At 42.9% G+C, this 18,874-nt stretch overlaps 1 protein-coding gene across 1 annotated transcript in view; it reads left to right on the top strand.

The window, feature by feature from the left end:
• Window positions 1-15,276, top strand: part of FLT3 (fms related receptor tyrosine kinase 3) — a 67,301-nt gene extending 52,025 nt beyond the window's left edge. The window contains exons 16-24 of the mRNA XM_043892425.1: window positions 694-804; window positions 2,257-2,410; window positions 4,179-4,261; window positions 5,857-5,984; window positions 9,208-9,330; window positions 11,890-12,001; window positions 12,325-12,424; window positions 12,861-12,966; window positions 14,723-15,276. Coding sequence (XP_043748360.1) covers window positions 694-804; window positions 2,257-2,410; window positions 4,179-4,261; window positions 5,857-5,984; window positions 9,208-9,330; window positions 11,890-12,001; window positions 12,325-12,424; window positions 12,861-12,966; window positions 14,723-14,845 — 1,040 coding nt within the window. The 3' untranslated portion in view covers window positions 14,846-15,276. The remainder of the gene's footprint in view (window positions 1-693; window positions 805-2,256; window positions 2,411-4,178; window positions 4,262-5,856; window positions 5,985-9,207; window positions 9,331-11,889; window positions 12,002-12,324; window positions 12,425-12,860; window positions 12,967-14,722) is intronic.
• Window positions 15,277-18,874: the final 3,598 nt, after the last annotated feature.

The raw sequence follows: 18,874 nt of genomic DNA on the forward strand, positions 1-18,874 counted from the left end.
TTCAGCAGTAAAGACTCTGCCTGCCAATGCAGGAGACATGGGTTGGTGGGTTCAATCCCTGGGTGGGAAAGACCCCGGCAAAGAAGGAAATGGCAACCCACTCCAGTATTCTTGGCTGGAAAATCCCATGGACAGAGTAACCTGGAGGGCTACAATCCTTAGGGTCACAAAGAGTCAGAGCCAACTTAGCAATGAGCACTCAGGCAGCCTGCACAACCTCCTGACCATTGGATTCCTGACAAATTTAAGGTTCTAAATCTGAGGATCACAGATTGGAACCCTCACTAACATTCCCATCTTGTCACTCTATGACTTCAACAAACCAAAAGTCAAAAAAAAAAAAAAATGCATGCTTCTCCCTTCAGCATATCCATTAACTTCTACTGTGGAGGAAAGTCATGTGTTATTATTTTTTTCTTTTCTTGTTTAAGGGTCAATTCTAAAGATTTTTATGTTGCAGGTAGAGGAAAGTCCAGTAGAAAAGCACATTATTTGATTCAACTTTCATGCTGCAATCTTTGAAATTCTGCCTTAAAACATAGTGTATTACTATTCAAAATGTATGTATTATTGAATGTATTTTAAAACTTTTATGCAAATCTTCTCCGAACAGAGGAAGATTTTAATTTATCAAATAATGTAAAGTACCTATTTTACTTCTGTTTTTCATTTGTGATGCCCTGCCATTGACAGAAAAAGCAGACAACTCGGAGAGAGAGGCTCTCATGTCTGAACTCAAAATGATGACCCACCTGGGCAGCCATGAGAATATCGTGAATCTGCTGGGGGCGTGCACCCTGTCAGGTAACCAGTTCCCACTCAGATCACCTAGAAGAAAACATTTTAGCCTGGAGACAAAGATGGTGTTTGTTCTCCTGTTTCTCTCCTTTTCGTAGTTACAGTGTGAGCCCCCAAACCCAAGTGGGATTAGACATACAGTGCTTCAGGGTTAGATGCATTCGTGTAGATAGTGCCTGTCTTCACTGGGAAATGTCATGGAATTCTAAGTCACTTAAAAGGAATTCCCTGGCTATCCAGTGATTAGGGGGCTTCCCTGGTGGCTCAGTGGTAAAGAATCTGCCTGCAGTGTAGGAGACACCGGTTCTGTCCCTGGGTCAAGAAGATCCCCTGGAGCAGGAAATGGCAACCCACTCCAGTATTCCTGCCTGGAGAATCCCATGGACAGAGGAGCCTGGTGGGCTACAGTCCATAGGGTCACAAAGAGTTGGATACGACTTAGGCACTGAACCACCACCACCACCAGTAGTTAGGACGTGGCATTTTCACTGCTGTGTCCAGGGTTCAATTCCTGGTCAGGAAACTAAGACCCTGCAAGCCTCGTGGTGTGACAATGGCAAAAAAGTTAAATTAAAAAAAATAATAATAACAGCATCGCAAGCACATTTTATGTGTCTCTCTCTACCTGCCCAGGAGGTGCTTCTCCCTGGCTGCAGAGCTTGGCCACTGCCCCAGTTGGGCTGTTTCAAATAAGATGCAGCCACGGAGGGCTTTCAAACTCTATTGTCCCAGAATCCAGTGGAGCCCATGCCCTGATTCTCTCCCTTCTGCCTGGAAGTGCCCGAACCCTGTGCCCAAGCGTCACTCCTTTGGGGTCAGCCAGGCAGAAATAAGGAGAAAGTGGATTTAAGAGGTGCGTGTGTGCTAAGTCGCTTTAGTCAGGTCTGACTCTTTGCAACCCCATGCACTGTAGCCTGCCAGGCTCCTCTGTTCATGGGATCTCCAGGCAAGAATACTGGAGTGGGTTGCTGTGACCTCCTCCAGGGGATCTTCCCGACCCAGGGATCAAACCCGCATCTCTTGCTGTCTCCTGCATTGGCAGGCAGACAGCCATGGTGGTAAAGACAGCCTTCTTTACCACTAGCAGCACCTCAGAAGCCCTTTAAGAGGTGACTAGGGATATATTTCTGCCTCCTCAGGCAAACCACAAATCAGCATATATTTACCAAGTGGTCCCAGTATAGGCAGCATATTATTATCCATTGTAAACTGGAGAATCCCGGGGGCCAGTGGTTGTTGGCTGAGCCCAAGTGAAAGGCAAGAAGAGACAGCTTTCCAAAGAGTCTGGACAAAAAACTGAAATTGACTTTAAAGTCCAAGATGAGATAGGTTCAGAGGGAATTGTCCTCCCACCTCTCCCCACCAAAGTTCTCATAGATTGGGGTTTTTGCTACATAGATGTCTGAAAAAAACTATTCGGTGTCTGTATACCTGGAATTAAAACCATCACTATTTCAGGACCAATTTACTTGATTTTTGAATACTGTTGCTACGGCGACCTTCTCAACTATCTAAGAAGTAAAAGAGAAAAATTTCACAGGACGTGGACAGAGATTTTCAAGGAACATAATTTCAGTTTTTATCCCACTTTCCAATCACACCCTAATTCCAGGTAAGCGACTTGTCACAGTTTATAATAACACATTGCAGAACAGACAAAGTATGATGGTCAAATGCATCCCACCAGCCAGTTTCTAAGGACCACTGTCCAGCACACTGTGGTCTGTGTGTTTTAAGACCTAGGAAGGTCATTTATCTTTGCCATAGTTTCCCTGCTGATTTGAACAATGAGGTTTTCCCTGTCCTGCAGTACAGGCACTGTAGCTGAACCAGTGATTTCAGCCCACTTGTACCTAATTGCATCCTAGACACAGGACCTTTTAGGAAAGGTGCGTGATTCAATCTGTCAGGCCTCCTGGTTGACACATGGGTATTGGTAGGAAGAAAGAGTGCCTTTCCCAAAGCCCCTGTTATATTCCTAGAAAGTAGTGCAGGTCCTGGGAGTATTGCACAAAAGAGCTCTAAATTCATAAAATGGATTTTGAAAAATTAGGATAGATTGATTGGCATAACGATGGGAGTAAAATAAAGTCGGGGTGATGTTCATCTCTGTGCTCTGCCATCCGTGGACTCCTGAGTGGTTCGTGGTCCCCACAGGCTGTAGGTTTGGCGGAATGCTCGTCCTCCTCCTTGGACATTTCTGGCTGATCACTTGAACATAGTAGCTCAGTAACAGCCTTCTCCGAGTGAATTCACAGGTGCTCTGATAGAATGGTCCTCAATCCCTAGTGCATTTCTATTTCCTTCCTACATGAAAGCTGTCCCTTTTTCTAGAGGTGGATTTGTTAGAGACTTTTAACTTTATGGGGGGATGTATGGAGGGTGCGTTTGAGAGTCCTTGTTTTCTTGGCATGTATGTTTCAGCACATGCCTCTGGCCTTCTAGTGCTGAGACAGACTAACATCCTGAAGCCGGGGACCCCGTGAAGACCCCAGGCATGTCTCTGTGCAGCTGCCCTTAACAATTCACGCCAGTCTTTCCTTTCGTGCTCATTTCTCAGTTCATACTCTCAGACCAAGAGGATTCTGTAATGTCATCTGTGTTTTAGAACGGAGTCGTGTGTGACCAGCACTCCTTGGTTAGTGACAACTGTGTTGATCAACTCAGCACCTTCGATTCATTCCAGTCACTGGATATTAAAAACACGAAGCAATTACTTTTGGAATATTTGTGGTCTGAAATCATTAAGCCATTTTGTAAAGATATGGACATTGTAATTAGAGTAAACTCTTATGCTAGAAAAAATGGAATCATTGTATATCATGCATACAAAATTCCTCAGTGAAGAGTTTTACTTTATACATAAAAGAGATTCTCAGTGTTACTCCTTGTTAATTTCACAGGGAAAGGAAATGAGCTTTACAAAGGCCAACTTGGGGAAAAAAATGATGATGAAACACTTAAAGTTCTCTATAGAAGATTTGCATGACATGGACTTTTATAGGGAAAGTCACACTCCTTATTAGCTTCGTGATTTCGGCAGATCATATTTATCTCATCCAGCCTAATTTCTCTTTTATGAAATGTGACTTTGACACCCAGCTTGTAGGCTTGTGGGAAGAACTGAGTGAGGTCCTCTTTGAACCAGCAGGTTCCAAACAGAGAATGGGAATCACTCTTAACCTAGTTTGATGGACAAGCTCAATTACACAGATGTTTTTAATGTCCACACACAAAAAAAGGATAAGTTGATGCTATGCTTTTAATTTAAAACCCCGTTTGTAATTGGAATTCATTTCTTTGATGAATTGTATATTTTAAAATAAAATCTCTACTCAGAAGAACATAAATAATGATATAACTTTTCTTTTCTTAAATAGTATGCCGGGTTCAAGAGAAGTTCAAATACACCCAGACTCAGATCCTATCTCAGGGTTCAATGGGAATTCATTTCAGTCTGAAGGTAATATTTTATTCTAAACAGCGCTTCCAAATAGAAACAGATGCAAAAGTTCTGTGTTTACTATTATATTTTTTAAAGGTGCGTAAATGCAAAAGCATGTTTTTCTTTGCTAATATCCAAAGACTTCATTAATGGATATTTGCCTTAAAGGTAGTGAAAAACCGTCAATGTATGTATGATGAATTTTATGTCAATGTTTCAACTAATAAACATGAAGCGCGGTTTTATTTGATCTGTCAGGTTATTCTTTTTAAAAGTCATAAATTTTTTAAAAAGTCATAAATTAATTAGAGCCACTTATTACCTAGTAAGTGGAAGCAATGATGAGTTCTGGAGTCAGATGGAAGTCGGGTTAACCCCCAGGTTCCCCCACTTTCTGGCTGGATGACTTTGAACAGCTGAGCCACAGTTATCTCATTTATAAAAGGGAGCTAATCAAACTTTCCTCATTGGACTCTTAGAAGGATTGACTGGAAGAACATTAAACCACAAACAGTTCATAATATGTGGTAGATAATTGGTCATTCTTTTCCCAATGTGGCAAAACTACCTAGTGCAACAGAAGGGCATCTAGGACTTCCCTGGCGGTCCAGAGGTTACGACTTTGTGCTTCCAATGCAGGGGGCCTGAGTTCGATCCCCGGTCGGAGAACTAAGATCTCCTAAGCCATGTGGCACCGCCAAAAAAAAAAAAAGAAGAACATCTGAGACCTCTGATTCATCACCAAGAGCTGGAGAATTCACTCCTCTAATCAAAGAGACTCTTTAGGTGACTCTGCCTAGGCAGCATGTATGCGGATGTGTGCATGCCCAGTCGTGTCCGACTCTTTGCGACCCCGTGGACTCTAGCCCCCCAGGCTCTTCTGTCCATGGAATTATCCCACCAAGAATACTGGAATGGGTTGCCACTTCATCTTCCAGGGGATCTGGAAGTCCCAGATGCTTTTCTTTTGCACTAGGTATTTTTGCCACGTTGGGAAAAGAAAGACCAATTATCTACTACATTTTATGAACTGTTTGTGCACTTAATGTTCTTCCAGTCAATCCTTCTAAGAGTCCAATGAGGAAAGTTTGATTAGCCCCCTTTTACACATGAGAAAATTGTGGCTCAGCTATTCAAAGTCATTCAGCCAAAAAGTGGGGATCAAACCGATGTCTCCTGTATTGGCAGGAGGATTCTTTACCACTGAGCTGCCTGGGAAGCCTCCTAGGCCTCACAGTACTCTGCATAAATAGGTTAACCCTGGTGCCACCAGAAAGATGATGTAACAGCTCCGTTTGTACACGAGGTGCTCACAGAGATTTATAAAGTAACTTTTTTTTTAAGTATGGCTGACGTACAATATTATATAAGTTACAATATATATTGCACAGATGTACAATATGGTGCCTCACAATTTTTAAAGGTTCTGCTCCGTTTATACTCATTATAGAATATCAGCTCTATTTCTTGTGTTGTGCAATTTATTCTTGTAGCTTATTTTATACATAATAGTTTGTCATTCTAAATCCCCTCCCCCTATCATGCCCTTCCCCTCTTCCATAAGGCAGCTTCTTTGCATTTTGGCAAAAATGAGGACCAGTTCTATTTTACAGATGAAATTGAATACGAAAACCAAAAAAGGCTGGAGGAAGAAGAAGACCTGAATGTACTGACCTTTGAAGATCTCCTTTGCTTTGCATATCAAGTGGCCAAAGGAATGGAATTTCTGGAATTTAAGTCGGTAAGCTCCTTTTTAAAGGCAAAACTCACAACAACAACAAAAAGATAATTTGGAAGAAGAGGTGCTGGTTGGTTTTTTTTTCCTTGTTTATTTTAACTTGCAGCCCTTCAAGTCTGTCTTTCCCTCCTGTTCACTGCTGGAGTCACCTAAGCTCTTGGCTAATTGTAGTATAAAGGTCCGGGATCCCTTATTCCATGAAGGCTATCCCAGCCCTCTCAGGCTGCCCAAAGTTCCCGAAACTTCCAGACAGGAGGTCCTCAGGAATCCCACCTCAATGCCATGTATAGTCTTGGCCAAGACAGTCACTTCAGGTTGTTCAGCCTGTGCCCTGCATTTGACCCAGAGGATGAATGGAGGTGTTCAGATCCTGGGTGCCTTGTTGGCCAGGCCGGCCACCCTGGCCAGCTGTGTCTGCTATGAGAGCCTGCTAATCCCCGATCCACTGGGGCTGCCACACAGACACCTCAGAGCCTCCTCATTCCAGGGACTCTACCCTAATTTTGCATTCTTTCTAAAATAGTCTTTCAGCCCTGCCCGTTCTCTGACGCGTCAACTGTCTGCTGCTGCCTGTAAGCCGACTTCAGCCCCTTGTCTGGCTACTTCCTCTCCTGTTTTCTTACCTTCTTACTTTCTCCTTATTTCCCCAACTTCTTCCTCCCCCACTACCTTTTCCTTTTGTGTCTTCTAGTCCCTCCCTCCCTCTCCTCCACGCCCCTTTGCACTCTCCTCTTTTCTCCCTGAATTTGAAGAGAATAATTTCAAGTTGGTTTTTTTTTCCTTTCTTTAATAATGTGCTATCTCAGGGACTTCCCTGGTGGTCCAGTGGTTAAGACTCCACACTTCCACCACAGGGGATTCAGGTTCAATCCCTGGTCGGGGAACTAATCCCGCTTGCCAGGTGGAGTGGCCAAAAAATTTAATAAATAAATAAATGAAAATTTTAAAAATGTGCTATCTCTAATATAATGTATTACGTCAGCTATATCCCAGGTTTAAGAAAAAGATGAACCTGGAATAAATCAGTAGCTTTGAAGGACAGGAAAAATATCTATTCACAAGAACAACCAAACTATGAAACAGGTTGAGATAAAACAAGAAACATGTAAGATCTACATGAAGAAACCTGTGAAACTTGGTTAAAGGGCAAAAAGGGAGACCTGAATAATGAGTTCTATTTTGTTCATAGAGGAGAGATTCTATGTTTAAAAGTCAGTTCTGTCCAGATTAATTCTAGTTAACCCCAGTTAGAATCCCAAGGTTTTGGTTTTTTTTTTTTTTTCTTTTGTGGATGTTGAAAGTATTGGGTTGGCTAAAAGGTTCGTTCGGGTTTTTTCCATAGGACGTGAAGGAAAAATCCAAATGGACTTTTTGGCCAACTCAGTCAATATATGTTGACGTCTCTGCTTTGCTTTTCCAAAGCTGGGCATCGCTGCTCTGTAGTTAAAAGAATCGCAGTCTCCTAATCCTTCCCCAGCCCTCATCCCAGGATACACTCCTCTCCTGTCTTCGCAGCGTGCTGCTGAGTCAGCCCCTGTCTCACCTCTGCATCTGCAGTAGCGCTTTCACCAGTTTCTTTACACACGCTGATGGCATCTCCCTAGATGGTCCAGCCCTGTTGCTGGACCTGTTGTGGGACCCGGTTGCCTGTTGTTAGGTAAATATTCAAACCACTCACAACTGGAGGTCAAGGGGCACTGCCTTTTACCCCCCTGGGCTTGTTTTAATAAGAACGTTTGCAGAATCTCTGGCTTTTTGGAACTCTCTCCCCTGTTTTCCCTCCAGGCAGGTCCCTCTGGGTCACCCTGTCAGTCTCCCCTCGGTTTCCTCCCTACTTCTCTGGCTGCCCCTGGGTTTCCTCCGCGGCTCCGTGAATCCATCCTGCATTGCCTGCTGACTGGTGCCATGCACCATGACAGGTGCCAAGATACAGAGGCAGGTCTTATCTCTGATGGGGAGAAAAAGAAAGCAGAGATGCTACTAGACTGAGATAAACACTATGTTCAGTTAAGGTCTGGGAACCCAGGGGAGAAACAGGCATGTCAGACCCAAGGGCGGAGAGGCCGTGCAGAAAAGATTTTCTGAACAGAGTTCATGCTGGGGCTGGCAAAGATTTTATTTTGTAATATTTTGGAGAAAAAAAAAATTAATTTTTTAGTAGTTGTGGCTCCCAGGCTCTAGAGTACAGGCTCAGTAGTTGTGACACTGGGGCTTAGTTGCTCCCAGATCAGGGATTGAACCCGTGTCCCCTGCATTGGCAGGTGATTCTTTTTTTTTTTTTTTAGTATTTTTTTATTTTACTTATTTGGGTCTGCCAGGTCTTGGTTGTGACAAGCGGCATCTTTGATGCAAGATATTTAGTTGCAGCATGTAAGATATTTAGTTGCAACATGTGTGATCTAGTTCCCTGACCATTGGGCCCCCTGCATTGGGAGCATGGAGTTTAGCCACTGGACAGCCAGGAAAGTCCCGGCAGGCAGATTCTTTACCACTGAGCCATCAGGGAAGCCCAGGGCTGCTTTTCATTCCACTTCAGTCAATCTTTCCAAACTTCTAGTATTTTTCCCGAATTTAAAAAAAATATGTTATGCCATTTTATTCTCAAAGCTATTTTCCATTCCAGTCAGGAAAAACACACTTGTCCCTGCCAGAAGCTCCCACACCCCTCTGGGAGCCCAGCAGAGGCCGGGCTGCTGTGTCTCATTTATAGCCAGACGCGCCTCTGGTTTGCTTGACCTGCTTTCTCAGAACCCGGCCCCCTGGCCTCTGGGAATGTTCCCCAGGGAGCACCGATGGCTGCAGCCACAGCAGCTGACTTGTGCAAACACCGGGTTACCCACCGTGATGACTGCCCAGGACTCAGTAAAGATAAGATGCCTCTATGACCTGCCCTTCCGTCATCTGTAACTCCTGTGGGCTCAGTCGCTCAGTCGTGTCCGACTCTTTGCCACCCCACGGACTGCAGCCCACCAGGCTCCTCTGTCCATGGGATTCTCCAGGCAAGAATACTGGAGTGGGTTGCCATTTCCTCCTCCGAGCTATCTTCCCAACCCAGGGATCAAACCCACGTCTCCTGCAGCTCTTGCATTGCAGGCAGATTCTTTACCATCTGAGCCAGATGGGAAGCCCTTTGTAACTCCTACTGAACTTGAAACAATAGGAGAGATTGTCTTCTGTGGTAACACACACAGCCTGGTAACTCACACTCCCATCTCTTTCTTTCTAGTGTGTTCACAGGGACCTGGCTGCCAGGAACGTCCTAGTGACCCACGGGAAAGTGGTGAAGATCGGCGACTTTGGGCTGGCTCGAGATATCATGAGTGATTCCAACTACGTCATCAGGGGGAATGTGAGACTCCTGTTTCTCGTGTAGTTTTATCCTGTTTTGGGGGGAGTTTTATTTTATTTAATATCATTTTATTCTTTTTTATTGAAGTATAGTAGAATTATAATGTTGTTACTGCTGTAGAGAAAAGTGACTCAGTTATGCATATATATGTATATATATACACACACGTTCTTTTTCCTGTTATTTTCCATCATGGTTTATCACAAGTATAGTTCCCTGTGCTCTACATTTTGTGCTTTGTCATTGCTAATCTAAATATCTGCACTCACAGTAGTGCATTTGTGATTTATGATAATTTCAGAAAACTTCCAGCAGTCTACTTCCTTATGCTTCGAAGGTTTTTCTGCAGCATCAGGGACTAGTCCATCTATAACAAAAGTTGAACAAAATAGCATCACACCTATCAACTGGGGCCTTGAGTGCAGTCCACACTTAAAAAAAAAATCTTGTTACTTGTACTCATTTCATTTCCTTTAGCTATAAAGTGACTACTGTGTTATACTTTCGATCATGGGAATAGGTAATCATTACAAGACAGCATTTACAAAATACAACATATAAATTAAACATTAAATATACATTTTAAAAAGGCAAAGTATTTAAATCAAATGTTAGTTGCCGGATATTTATCATCCTATTACTGTTATGATGCAAGGAGACCTAAAACATCACTGATGTTTGCGTTTGTGTGCTCACTCATGTCTGACTGTTTTTGCAACCCCCATGAACTGAGGCCCACCAGGCTCTTCTGTCCATGGGATTTTCCAGGCAAGGATACTGGAGTGGGTTCCCATTTCCTCTTCCAGGGGATCTTCCCAACCCAGGGACTGAACCCTCAGGCAGTTCAATTCTCCAGCAGGCAGGTTCTTTACCACCGACTCACCTGGGAAGCCAAAACATCACTGAATCTCCTCATTAAAAAAAAACTGAGGACAGGTGTGTTCCTTATAAGAGAACTTCTAAAAGTAGTAGATGATAAAATTGTGTATAGCTGAACGAATATGGTTTTTAAGAATTACAATACCTGGATTTCAGCTCCTCTTCTTTCTGGCTATTCACTTTTATGATTTCTATCTGCATTATTGTCCCTACTCTTGAAGTAAGAATAATAACAACGAATGCAGGTATTGTGGTTACCGGGTGCTAACTGCTATTGTAAGTATTCCAGGTATTGACTCAGTGGTCAAAGTACCCGTTTGTGGTTGAGGAAACGGGCACAGAAACATCCCTTGCTGAATATTGCACAGCACACGCGTTAGAGAGTGAATGGTCTAAGCCACACTGTCTGTGCACAACTACAATGATTCAGTGTTTCCCATGAGGATTACTCATCTACCTCGTAGCACTGTGGGAATAAACTAACAAAACCAACAGGGAAGAAAGGGTCTGTGGAGGGTAAACATACAATAAAGGTTACAAATAAAATTAAACTGTGTTCCCACTAGAATCAGACACTCAGCTGAGTTTGGATCTGTGCCTCCCTTATTGTAGCTGCAGTCATAAATAGGACGAACTAATGGCTTTGAAGTCCTCACCTCCTAGCTGGTGGTTTCTTAAGCAGGAAAGCCAATTCCATTTGGAACCACAATTAATTCCTTTAATTAATCAAAAGAACCAGACTGGCCAGCTTGATTCTCCCAGCTCATCCTTTTGAAAAGAATTTAAAAGAGTTTCTTTCTCGAGGTTTGATTTTACTTGGTAGATTAAATGTGCTCAGTGAAGGGTTCTCAACCCATGAAATGGAGAATGCTTCAAAACTCTCAGCCCCAGGAACCTATCTGTCCCTGTGTCTTGATTCTAATCTGAGGCTACACCCATTTGAAACTCCTCTTTCAAGCTACTGGGGGTGACTAAAGCCACAGACACCACCAGCGTCATTTCTGGAACCCATGTCGTGTGCTCCTCCGCACACGTCCGAATGCTCACCGCATTCCTGTGGATGAGATTTCCACTAAAATTCTTCCAAGAAATGCTTTGACAAAATATTCCACTAATTCACCAGCGTCCTCTTACCTATGGGGAAGTGACTGGCTGCTCCTCACTGTGGGGAGGGAGGGAAGGGAGGCGGGGATGGGGGAGGGAAAGTCTACTGTAAACTTACTAACGCCAAATGCAAGCTCGAGTTTTAAAGAAATAAAAAGTTTGTTTGTCTAAGGCTAATGTGTTACAGTATTAATTTGACAGTGAGAAATGTTCCCTTGGGAAGTAAGATTTTCTCAGGGAAGCAGTAAGAGTGCCCTTAGGGAGAGAATGGACTTCCCTGGTGGCGCAGATGGTAAAGAATCCACCTGCAATGCCAGAGATGTAGGTTCGATCCCTGGAACGGGAAGATCCCCTGGAGGCAGGTATGGCAAAATCCATTCCAGTATTCTTGCCTGGAGAGTCCCATGGACAGAGGAGCCTGGCGGGTTACAGTCCATGGGGCTGCAAAGAGTCAGACAGGCCGGAGCAACTAACACTAGGGAGAAAAAAAAAGGTGATCATCTCACTAACTGGAGGAAAGAAGGGATGTTTATTCGTGGAAAATTCACCATCAACCTCTGCTTGGGTTTTATGCAGGCCCGTCTGCCTGTGAAGTGGATGGCCCCTGAAAGCTTGTTTGAGGGCATCTACACAATTAAGAGCGATGTCTGGTCGTACGGAATATTACTCTGGGAAATATTTTCGCTTGGTAAGACTTGAAGTTCCCTGGACTTCTGCATTCCATGCGCTCTGCACCCCTCCTCCACTCCTATTTCAAAGGGTGGACTAAACGCCCCTTCCCAGAGCTCCCCCAGTCTTACTTCTGTTGCAGCCTGAGCCCCTTTATGTTTATTCGATGGTGTCTGTCTGTCTGTCCTAAAACCTGCTCTCAAGCAGGAACAAGGCTTCTGCCAGGAGCCCGGCACCTCACAGTGCTGGTCCAGGAATTGAGGATCCAAGTGTTTGCTAATTGAATAAATGATAAAGAAATGAAGGGTGAGCGGATGGTCATACGCCCTCCTGTTTTTCCAGGTGTCAATCCTTACCCTGGGATTCCGGCTGATGCTAACTTCTACAAACTCATCCAGAGTGGTTTCAAGATGGACCAGCCGTTTTATGCCACGGAAGAAATGTAAGTACAGGATGGACCGAAAAGTGGCTGAAATCATAAATGTACCGTCTATCTAGTTCCCAACACATGAGAAAAAAGTAAAACTCCTTAGCATGAAGTTCCCATGGCTTCTCTTAAGAAAAGAAAAAGAAAAGAAAAAGAAATTCTTCCTTTTGGTTTCAGGAATTTCTGAACACAACTGAACCTTTTTCTGGGTTTCAGTTTTCACTTGAGGGACCCTTCTCCTGAATTCTGGTCCACATTGTATTTGTCCAAAGGCATCATCTAATTTGTCCTTTCTGATATGAATTCTAAGTCTAGGACAGTACTTGCCTCAGGACAAACACGCCGTAAATAAGTCACTCCGCAGTAATGAATGGTGCTTTGTGAAGTGGAAAGTCACCCATTTTGCTTCATTCAGATTTCCTGTCTTGCTCCTGTTCTGTTGTCTTTGCAGATACTTTATAATGCAATCCTGCTGGGCTTTTGACTCCAGGAAACGACCATCCTTCCCTAACCTGACTTCATTTTTAGGGTGTCAGCTGGCAGATGCAGAAGCAGCGGTAGGTAGCAGTACAGTATTTCATAAAACATCCTTAGGAAGGAAAGAACTCCATCACTCAGAACTCTCATGGCTGATTCGCTAAGCACTAAATCTAGTTACCAAGTTGCCTTCCTCATCACAATTGGTCTTGATCACTCCTTAGAAGTTTTATGGGGTTAGATATACTTACAGACAAGTGTTTAAAGGGGAAAAAATTTTAAAAACACTTTCCCCGAAAATTTCAATCAATTGATTAAGAAGTTAAATGCTTTTAAGTGACCAGTGCAGAGGACAAAACCAGAAAATAAGACGTAATCCCTATCTCCAGAAGGCACTGAGTTTTCCTAACTCAACAGCAAGGCTTCATATGGAATAATTGTACAACTCAATCAGGTAATAAAGAGCACAGGCCTGGAGTTCTGGGAGTCTAGGCCTCCTAGGAGGCTCAGTGGTAAAGAATCCGCCTGCCAGTGCAGGAGACACAGGTTCCAGCCCTGAGTTGGGAAGATCACCTAGAGCAGGAAATGGCAACCCACTGTAGTATTCTTGCCTGGGAAATCCCATGGACAGAGGAGCCTGGCAGGCTACAGTCCATGGGGTTGCAAGAGGGTCAGACACGACTTAGCAACTAAACAACAGTTTATCCCAAAGACAGACAAGGTCATGTGTGCACTTTGCAGTTTGTCAGCTATGACCAATCCATCAAAAGGTTAACTGTGGTCCATGAGTACCATGAAACCCTAGGCTGCCTTTAAAATGATGAGAAGTGACCATGTGTAGTAAATAGTGAAAAGATGTAACACATGTAACATAGGAACAACATATTAGTAATTCTCAACAAGGATCTGCAACAGAATCTGCTGTCCGAGCCTCCTGAGACAAAATTGTGTGTGAACAGCAATCTACTGTAACAGTGATTTCAGCTTTTTTTGGTCCATGTATCTGTTTATGTTGCTTAGGAGGCAAAAGGAGAAGGGGGTGGCAGAGGATGAGATGGTTAGATAGCCTTACTGACTCAGTGGACATGAGTCTAAGCAAACTCCAGGAGATAGTGAAGGACAGGGAATCCTGGTGTGCTGCAGTCCATGGGGTCGCAAAGAGTTGGATACAATTTAGTGACTGACCAACAATTGCTTAGTTTATCTATATGAATGTGTATTAACTTTATAGTGAGACAAAAGAGTAGAGCTGTTTTCATTTGGACAAAAATTTTAAAGTCAAAACTCCCAAGTGAAAACCAAGAAATCTGTTCTCTGTATTTATTGTATAAAGACCAGGTCTCTTTGGGGGGACTTTCTCATTTTTAAAAAAAATTTATTTTATTTGAAATATAGCTGATTTACAATGCTGGGTTAATTTCTGCTGTAGAGCAAGGTGATTGAGGTATACATATAAATACATTCTTTTTCATATTCTTTTCCATTATGGTTTAATCACAGGATATTGAATATAGTGCCCTGTGCTATACAGTAGGACCTTGTTGTTTATCCATTCTTTATACAAATGACCTCTCTCTTTTACGGTTTTTCTGCTCGGCGTTAGCATTTCTAGATTGAGATTCTATATCTAAGAGAAGAAATAATAGTGAAATAAAATATTTGACTATGACTTGATTTCACCCTAAATAAAAAGACCACATTTGCTTTGTCAATTAATACGTAGACTATCCTCTGTGATCTATACGTAATAAAAGCAAGTAACAATTTGCAATGTAGGCATGTGACTCGTCAGTCTTAGGTGGTGGTGATCTGTGTCCATCTCTTTCTCACACACAGATGTATCAGAACATGGATGGCCGTGTTTCAGAGCGTCCTTCTGTTTACCAAAACAGGCGACCTTACAGCAGAGAGGTGGACTTGGGGCTACCCTCTCCTCAGGCTCACACTGAAGATTCCTAGAGAAACGACTTAGTCTTAAGGACCTCATCCCCCCTGCCTACCTTAAACAGGCTGTGTAGATTACCAAAATAAGATTAATTTCATCACTAAGTGAAAATATATTCTCAACTGCTGCTTTGCTGGACTTTTCCCTAGAAGCTCTCTGTATTTACTCTTGTTTCCAAGGGGACTTTTGTAAAATCCAGTCATCCTTTGCACAAGGCAAGAAGAGCTGATAACATTACCGAAGCATCTACCTTCATCCAAAGGCCTTCCCAGGCTGGCTTGAGTGAAAATTGTCTACCTGAAGTATAGTATACTCTTGTAAATACAGAAGACAAAAGCATTTTGCTAAGGAAAAGCTAATATGATTTTTTAAATCTGTTTTAAAATAATATGTAACTTTTTCAGCTATTTAGTGATATATTTTATGAATGGAAATAAAGTTTCTACTATAGAAATGTTCATTATTGAGTTGTTTACATGGCAGATTTAGGGTGAGACTTAATGGGAGTCATGAACTTCCTGAAACCCTGTGAGATATGTTGCTTGTGCCTGTGTGTTTTTTTCCTTTGAAGAAGACTAATTCTTTCATCAAATTTTTGAAAGGCTCCATGACTCCTGCCCCTAGACTGGGTGAAGAACAGCTGATGGTCATGAGCTTTACAAAAAAAGGTGTCATACACTGTAGACTTCCAGAGCCTACTTCCTTTTAGAAACAACACAAAACAACGTTATGCAGAGATTCACTCATGATGTTGCATGAAGCTGTGAATGTACAATTACCACTCTTTACTCATTTTCACATGATGGCATTTGAAGTTTTTAGGGGTTGGGTGAGGTCATGGCTTCACAGATAATACCATAATTCCTCATGGTATTATCCTTAAGAACATAACTTTTGTATGTACCAACTATGATATTTTTTTTTCCAACTATGATATTGAAAAGGCAATCTTTTCTTAGGGAGGGTGGCATTTATTTTATCTTTTAAACTTATTTTGTTGAAGTATAGTTGATTTACAATGCAGTGTTAATTTCTGCCGTTCAGCAAAGTGATTCAGTTATTTATCTACTTATTCTTTTTCATTGTGGTTTATCACAGTTTCCCGTGTTCTACAGCTGGACCTTGTTTATCCATATTGTCTACGTAATAGTTTGCATCTGCTAATCCCAAACTCCTAATCCAAGGAAGGATGGCATTTCAAAACCTCTTAGGAGAGGGGGTGGGGGAGAGAAGGACTGGGAGCTTGTGATTAGCAGATGCAAACTAGTATAACAGGATGGATAAGCAGCTAAGATCCTGCTGCATAGCACAGGGCACTATATTCAACATCCCTCGATAAACCATAACAGAAAAGAATATGAAAAAGAATATATATGTATGACTTTTCACTTGGCTCTACAACAGAAATTAACACAATATTTTAAAACAAGTAGACTTCAATAAAATTTTAAAAATAACCTCTTAAGGGAAAATGAAATTAGATTCTTTTAAAAACCCAGCTCAGCACAAAGTCAGTTTTCCTTTGGGTCAAGTTTTGTCCCGGACATGACTACACATTTTAAAAAGTGTCGGAACACAGTTGATGATCCCCGGAGCGTGGGGCCGGGCTGTGGCTCCTTACGGTCAGCCCCTGCCTCCCGGCCCCTAGGGGAGTCTTGCCAGTAGGTGGCGCCCTGGCACTGCTGTTTTCATCACCGCAGCCTGGCCGCCAGGTCTCCAGCCTGCCTCTGGAAGAGCGAATTTTAAGAAGCAGAATTAAAGACAAAGCTAACCCGTTGATTAGAGGGAAGAATAACCCTCTCTGCAGATGACTTCGTTTATTAACCTACTGTGGGAATGACGGTCCCTTTTATGTGCATTATTTACACCAGTAGTGGAGCAGCCTGGGGTCAGACTGTCTCCTGGGACCTGGAATTTACCACTGGCTTCTACACCTTGTGTTCATCTGCCGCGGGATGGACTTCTGACCATATTCTTGGAGCACCTGCTCTGCTTCGTGTTGTCTGAACCTGGACTGGTTTCCTATCCTGAAAACAAAGGCTCTGTTTCTTAGAGATCTCCAGGAGGAAGAAAAACACCCTGTGGGGCTGGTCTGTAGCAGGAAGATGCCTGGGTGACCTCATTACCACCACCTCAGCCATCCTCCCACCGCTTGTGTTCCTTCCTGATCTTGCTTCTCACTCTTCAGCTCTTCATGAAGGACCACCAGCTCCATAGCATTTGTCTGAACTCACCTGCCATGCCCACTATCCTTTACATCAAAATAAGTGACTTGTCAGAATTAACATTTGTTTTCCCAGATGGCTCAGTGGTAAAGAACCCACCTGTCAAAGCAGGAGACATAGAAGACACGGGTTCAATCCCTGGGTCAGGAAGATACACTGGAGGAGGAAATGGCAGCCCACTCCAGTATTCTCGCCTGGAGTGTCCCATGGACAGAGAAGCCTGGCTGGTCACAAAGAGGCACACACGTCTTAGCAACTAGGCAACAACTGTCTGTACCACCCTCACCCTCAGCAACAGGGAAAAAAAAAAGAGGAGGGGCAGTTACCACCTGGAAAAACATTTTTTTTTTAGCTCCTGGAGACCCAACATGTATTAAAATTCCCATTATCTTAAAGAGGCAGGAAAGACTCTGATGATCTTTTTCTGCAGTAAAATATACATAATATAAAATTTACCACTTGAGCCACTTTTTAAACTGACGTATAGTTGATTTACAGTGCCTTAGTTTCAGATGTGCAAGAAAGTGATTCAGTTACATACATACGTATACGTATATATATTCTTTTTTCAATTTATTTTTTTATTTTATATTAGGGTACGGTTGATTAGCAATGTTGTATTAATTTGAGGTGTACAGCAAAGTGACTTAGCTACAGATATGTATATATATTCTTCAGATTCTTTTCTCTCATAGGTTATTACAAAATATTAAATATAGTTCCCAGTGCTGTGAGTAGGTCCGGATCTCTTTATTTTATATGTAGCAGTGTGTGTACCTTTTAGCCATCTTCCAGTGTACAGCTGAGTGGTATCAGTTACATTCACACACACACAAATTACGTTCACATTGATGAGCAGCCACTCTCACGATCATTTCCGGAACCTTTTCATCTTCTCAGACCAGAGCGCCCCCTTTAGACACTGACTGCCCATTCCCTGTGTCCCTCACCCCCACCCCCAGGCCCTGGCAGCGCGTCCTCCCTTCTGCTCTTCTGAATTTGGCTACTCTGGGAACTTCATATAAGCGGCATCATGCAGTATATGTCTTTTCGTAACATAACGTCGTCAAGGTCCACTCTGATAAATTCTGTATATTATATTGATTTGTCCACAACACTATTCCAGAGCTGTGCTGAAGGCGTCACGTGCATTTTTCTCATTTAACAAACTGGGTGGTAGGAGCTTGTTCTGCGACAGTTTAACAGACAGTGAAGCCAAAGCTTAAGCTTAAGAGGGTTAAGTCCCTTAGTCAGCTCCACCGAGATACTAACTGCAGACCTGACCCATCCCCCATGCCTGCCGCCTCCTCCCGGCCTCACCGACCACTCTGGGCTCCTTCGGCCAGAACTTCATGTTGCTTCGGCTCAGCCAATGGAAGGAGTCTGGTAAGAGGAGGATCACAGGAGCTCCAACTCCCAAAAATCTCCCTAAGCTCTGCTCAAGAAAACATAAGGGCTATCACTGAAGGGAACAGATGCTTGAAACAGTTCAACTAAAGGAAAATGAAATAAAAATTTGACTGTTTAAGGATTTTCTCCATGGATTGCTAAAAGTCTCTTACCTTAACAGAAAAATTATAATGAAGTCAGATACAATAATACATTCAGCCCAGGACATAAGAATCATATCTTACAGGTTAAATGGAAATTATGAAGCCACAGCTCTCTATAAGTTAACTTTAGAAAATAGCAGCTTTGGAATGTTGCTGATGGTCCAGTGGTTAAGACTTCGCCTGCCAATGCAGAGGTTGCGGGTTTAATCCCTGGTTGGGGAGCTAAGATCCTACATGTCTTGAGGCCAAAAGAACCAAATCTTAA

The sequence above is a fragment of the Cervus elaphus genome, chromosome 30 (assembly GCF_910594005.1).
Source record: "Cervus elaphus chromosome 30, mCerEla1.1, whole genome shotgun sequence".
In the NCBI taxonomy this organism is placed as follows: Eukaryota; Metazoa; Chordata; class Mammalia; order Artiodactyla; family Cervidae; genus Cervus; species Cervus elaphus.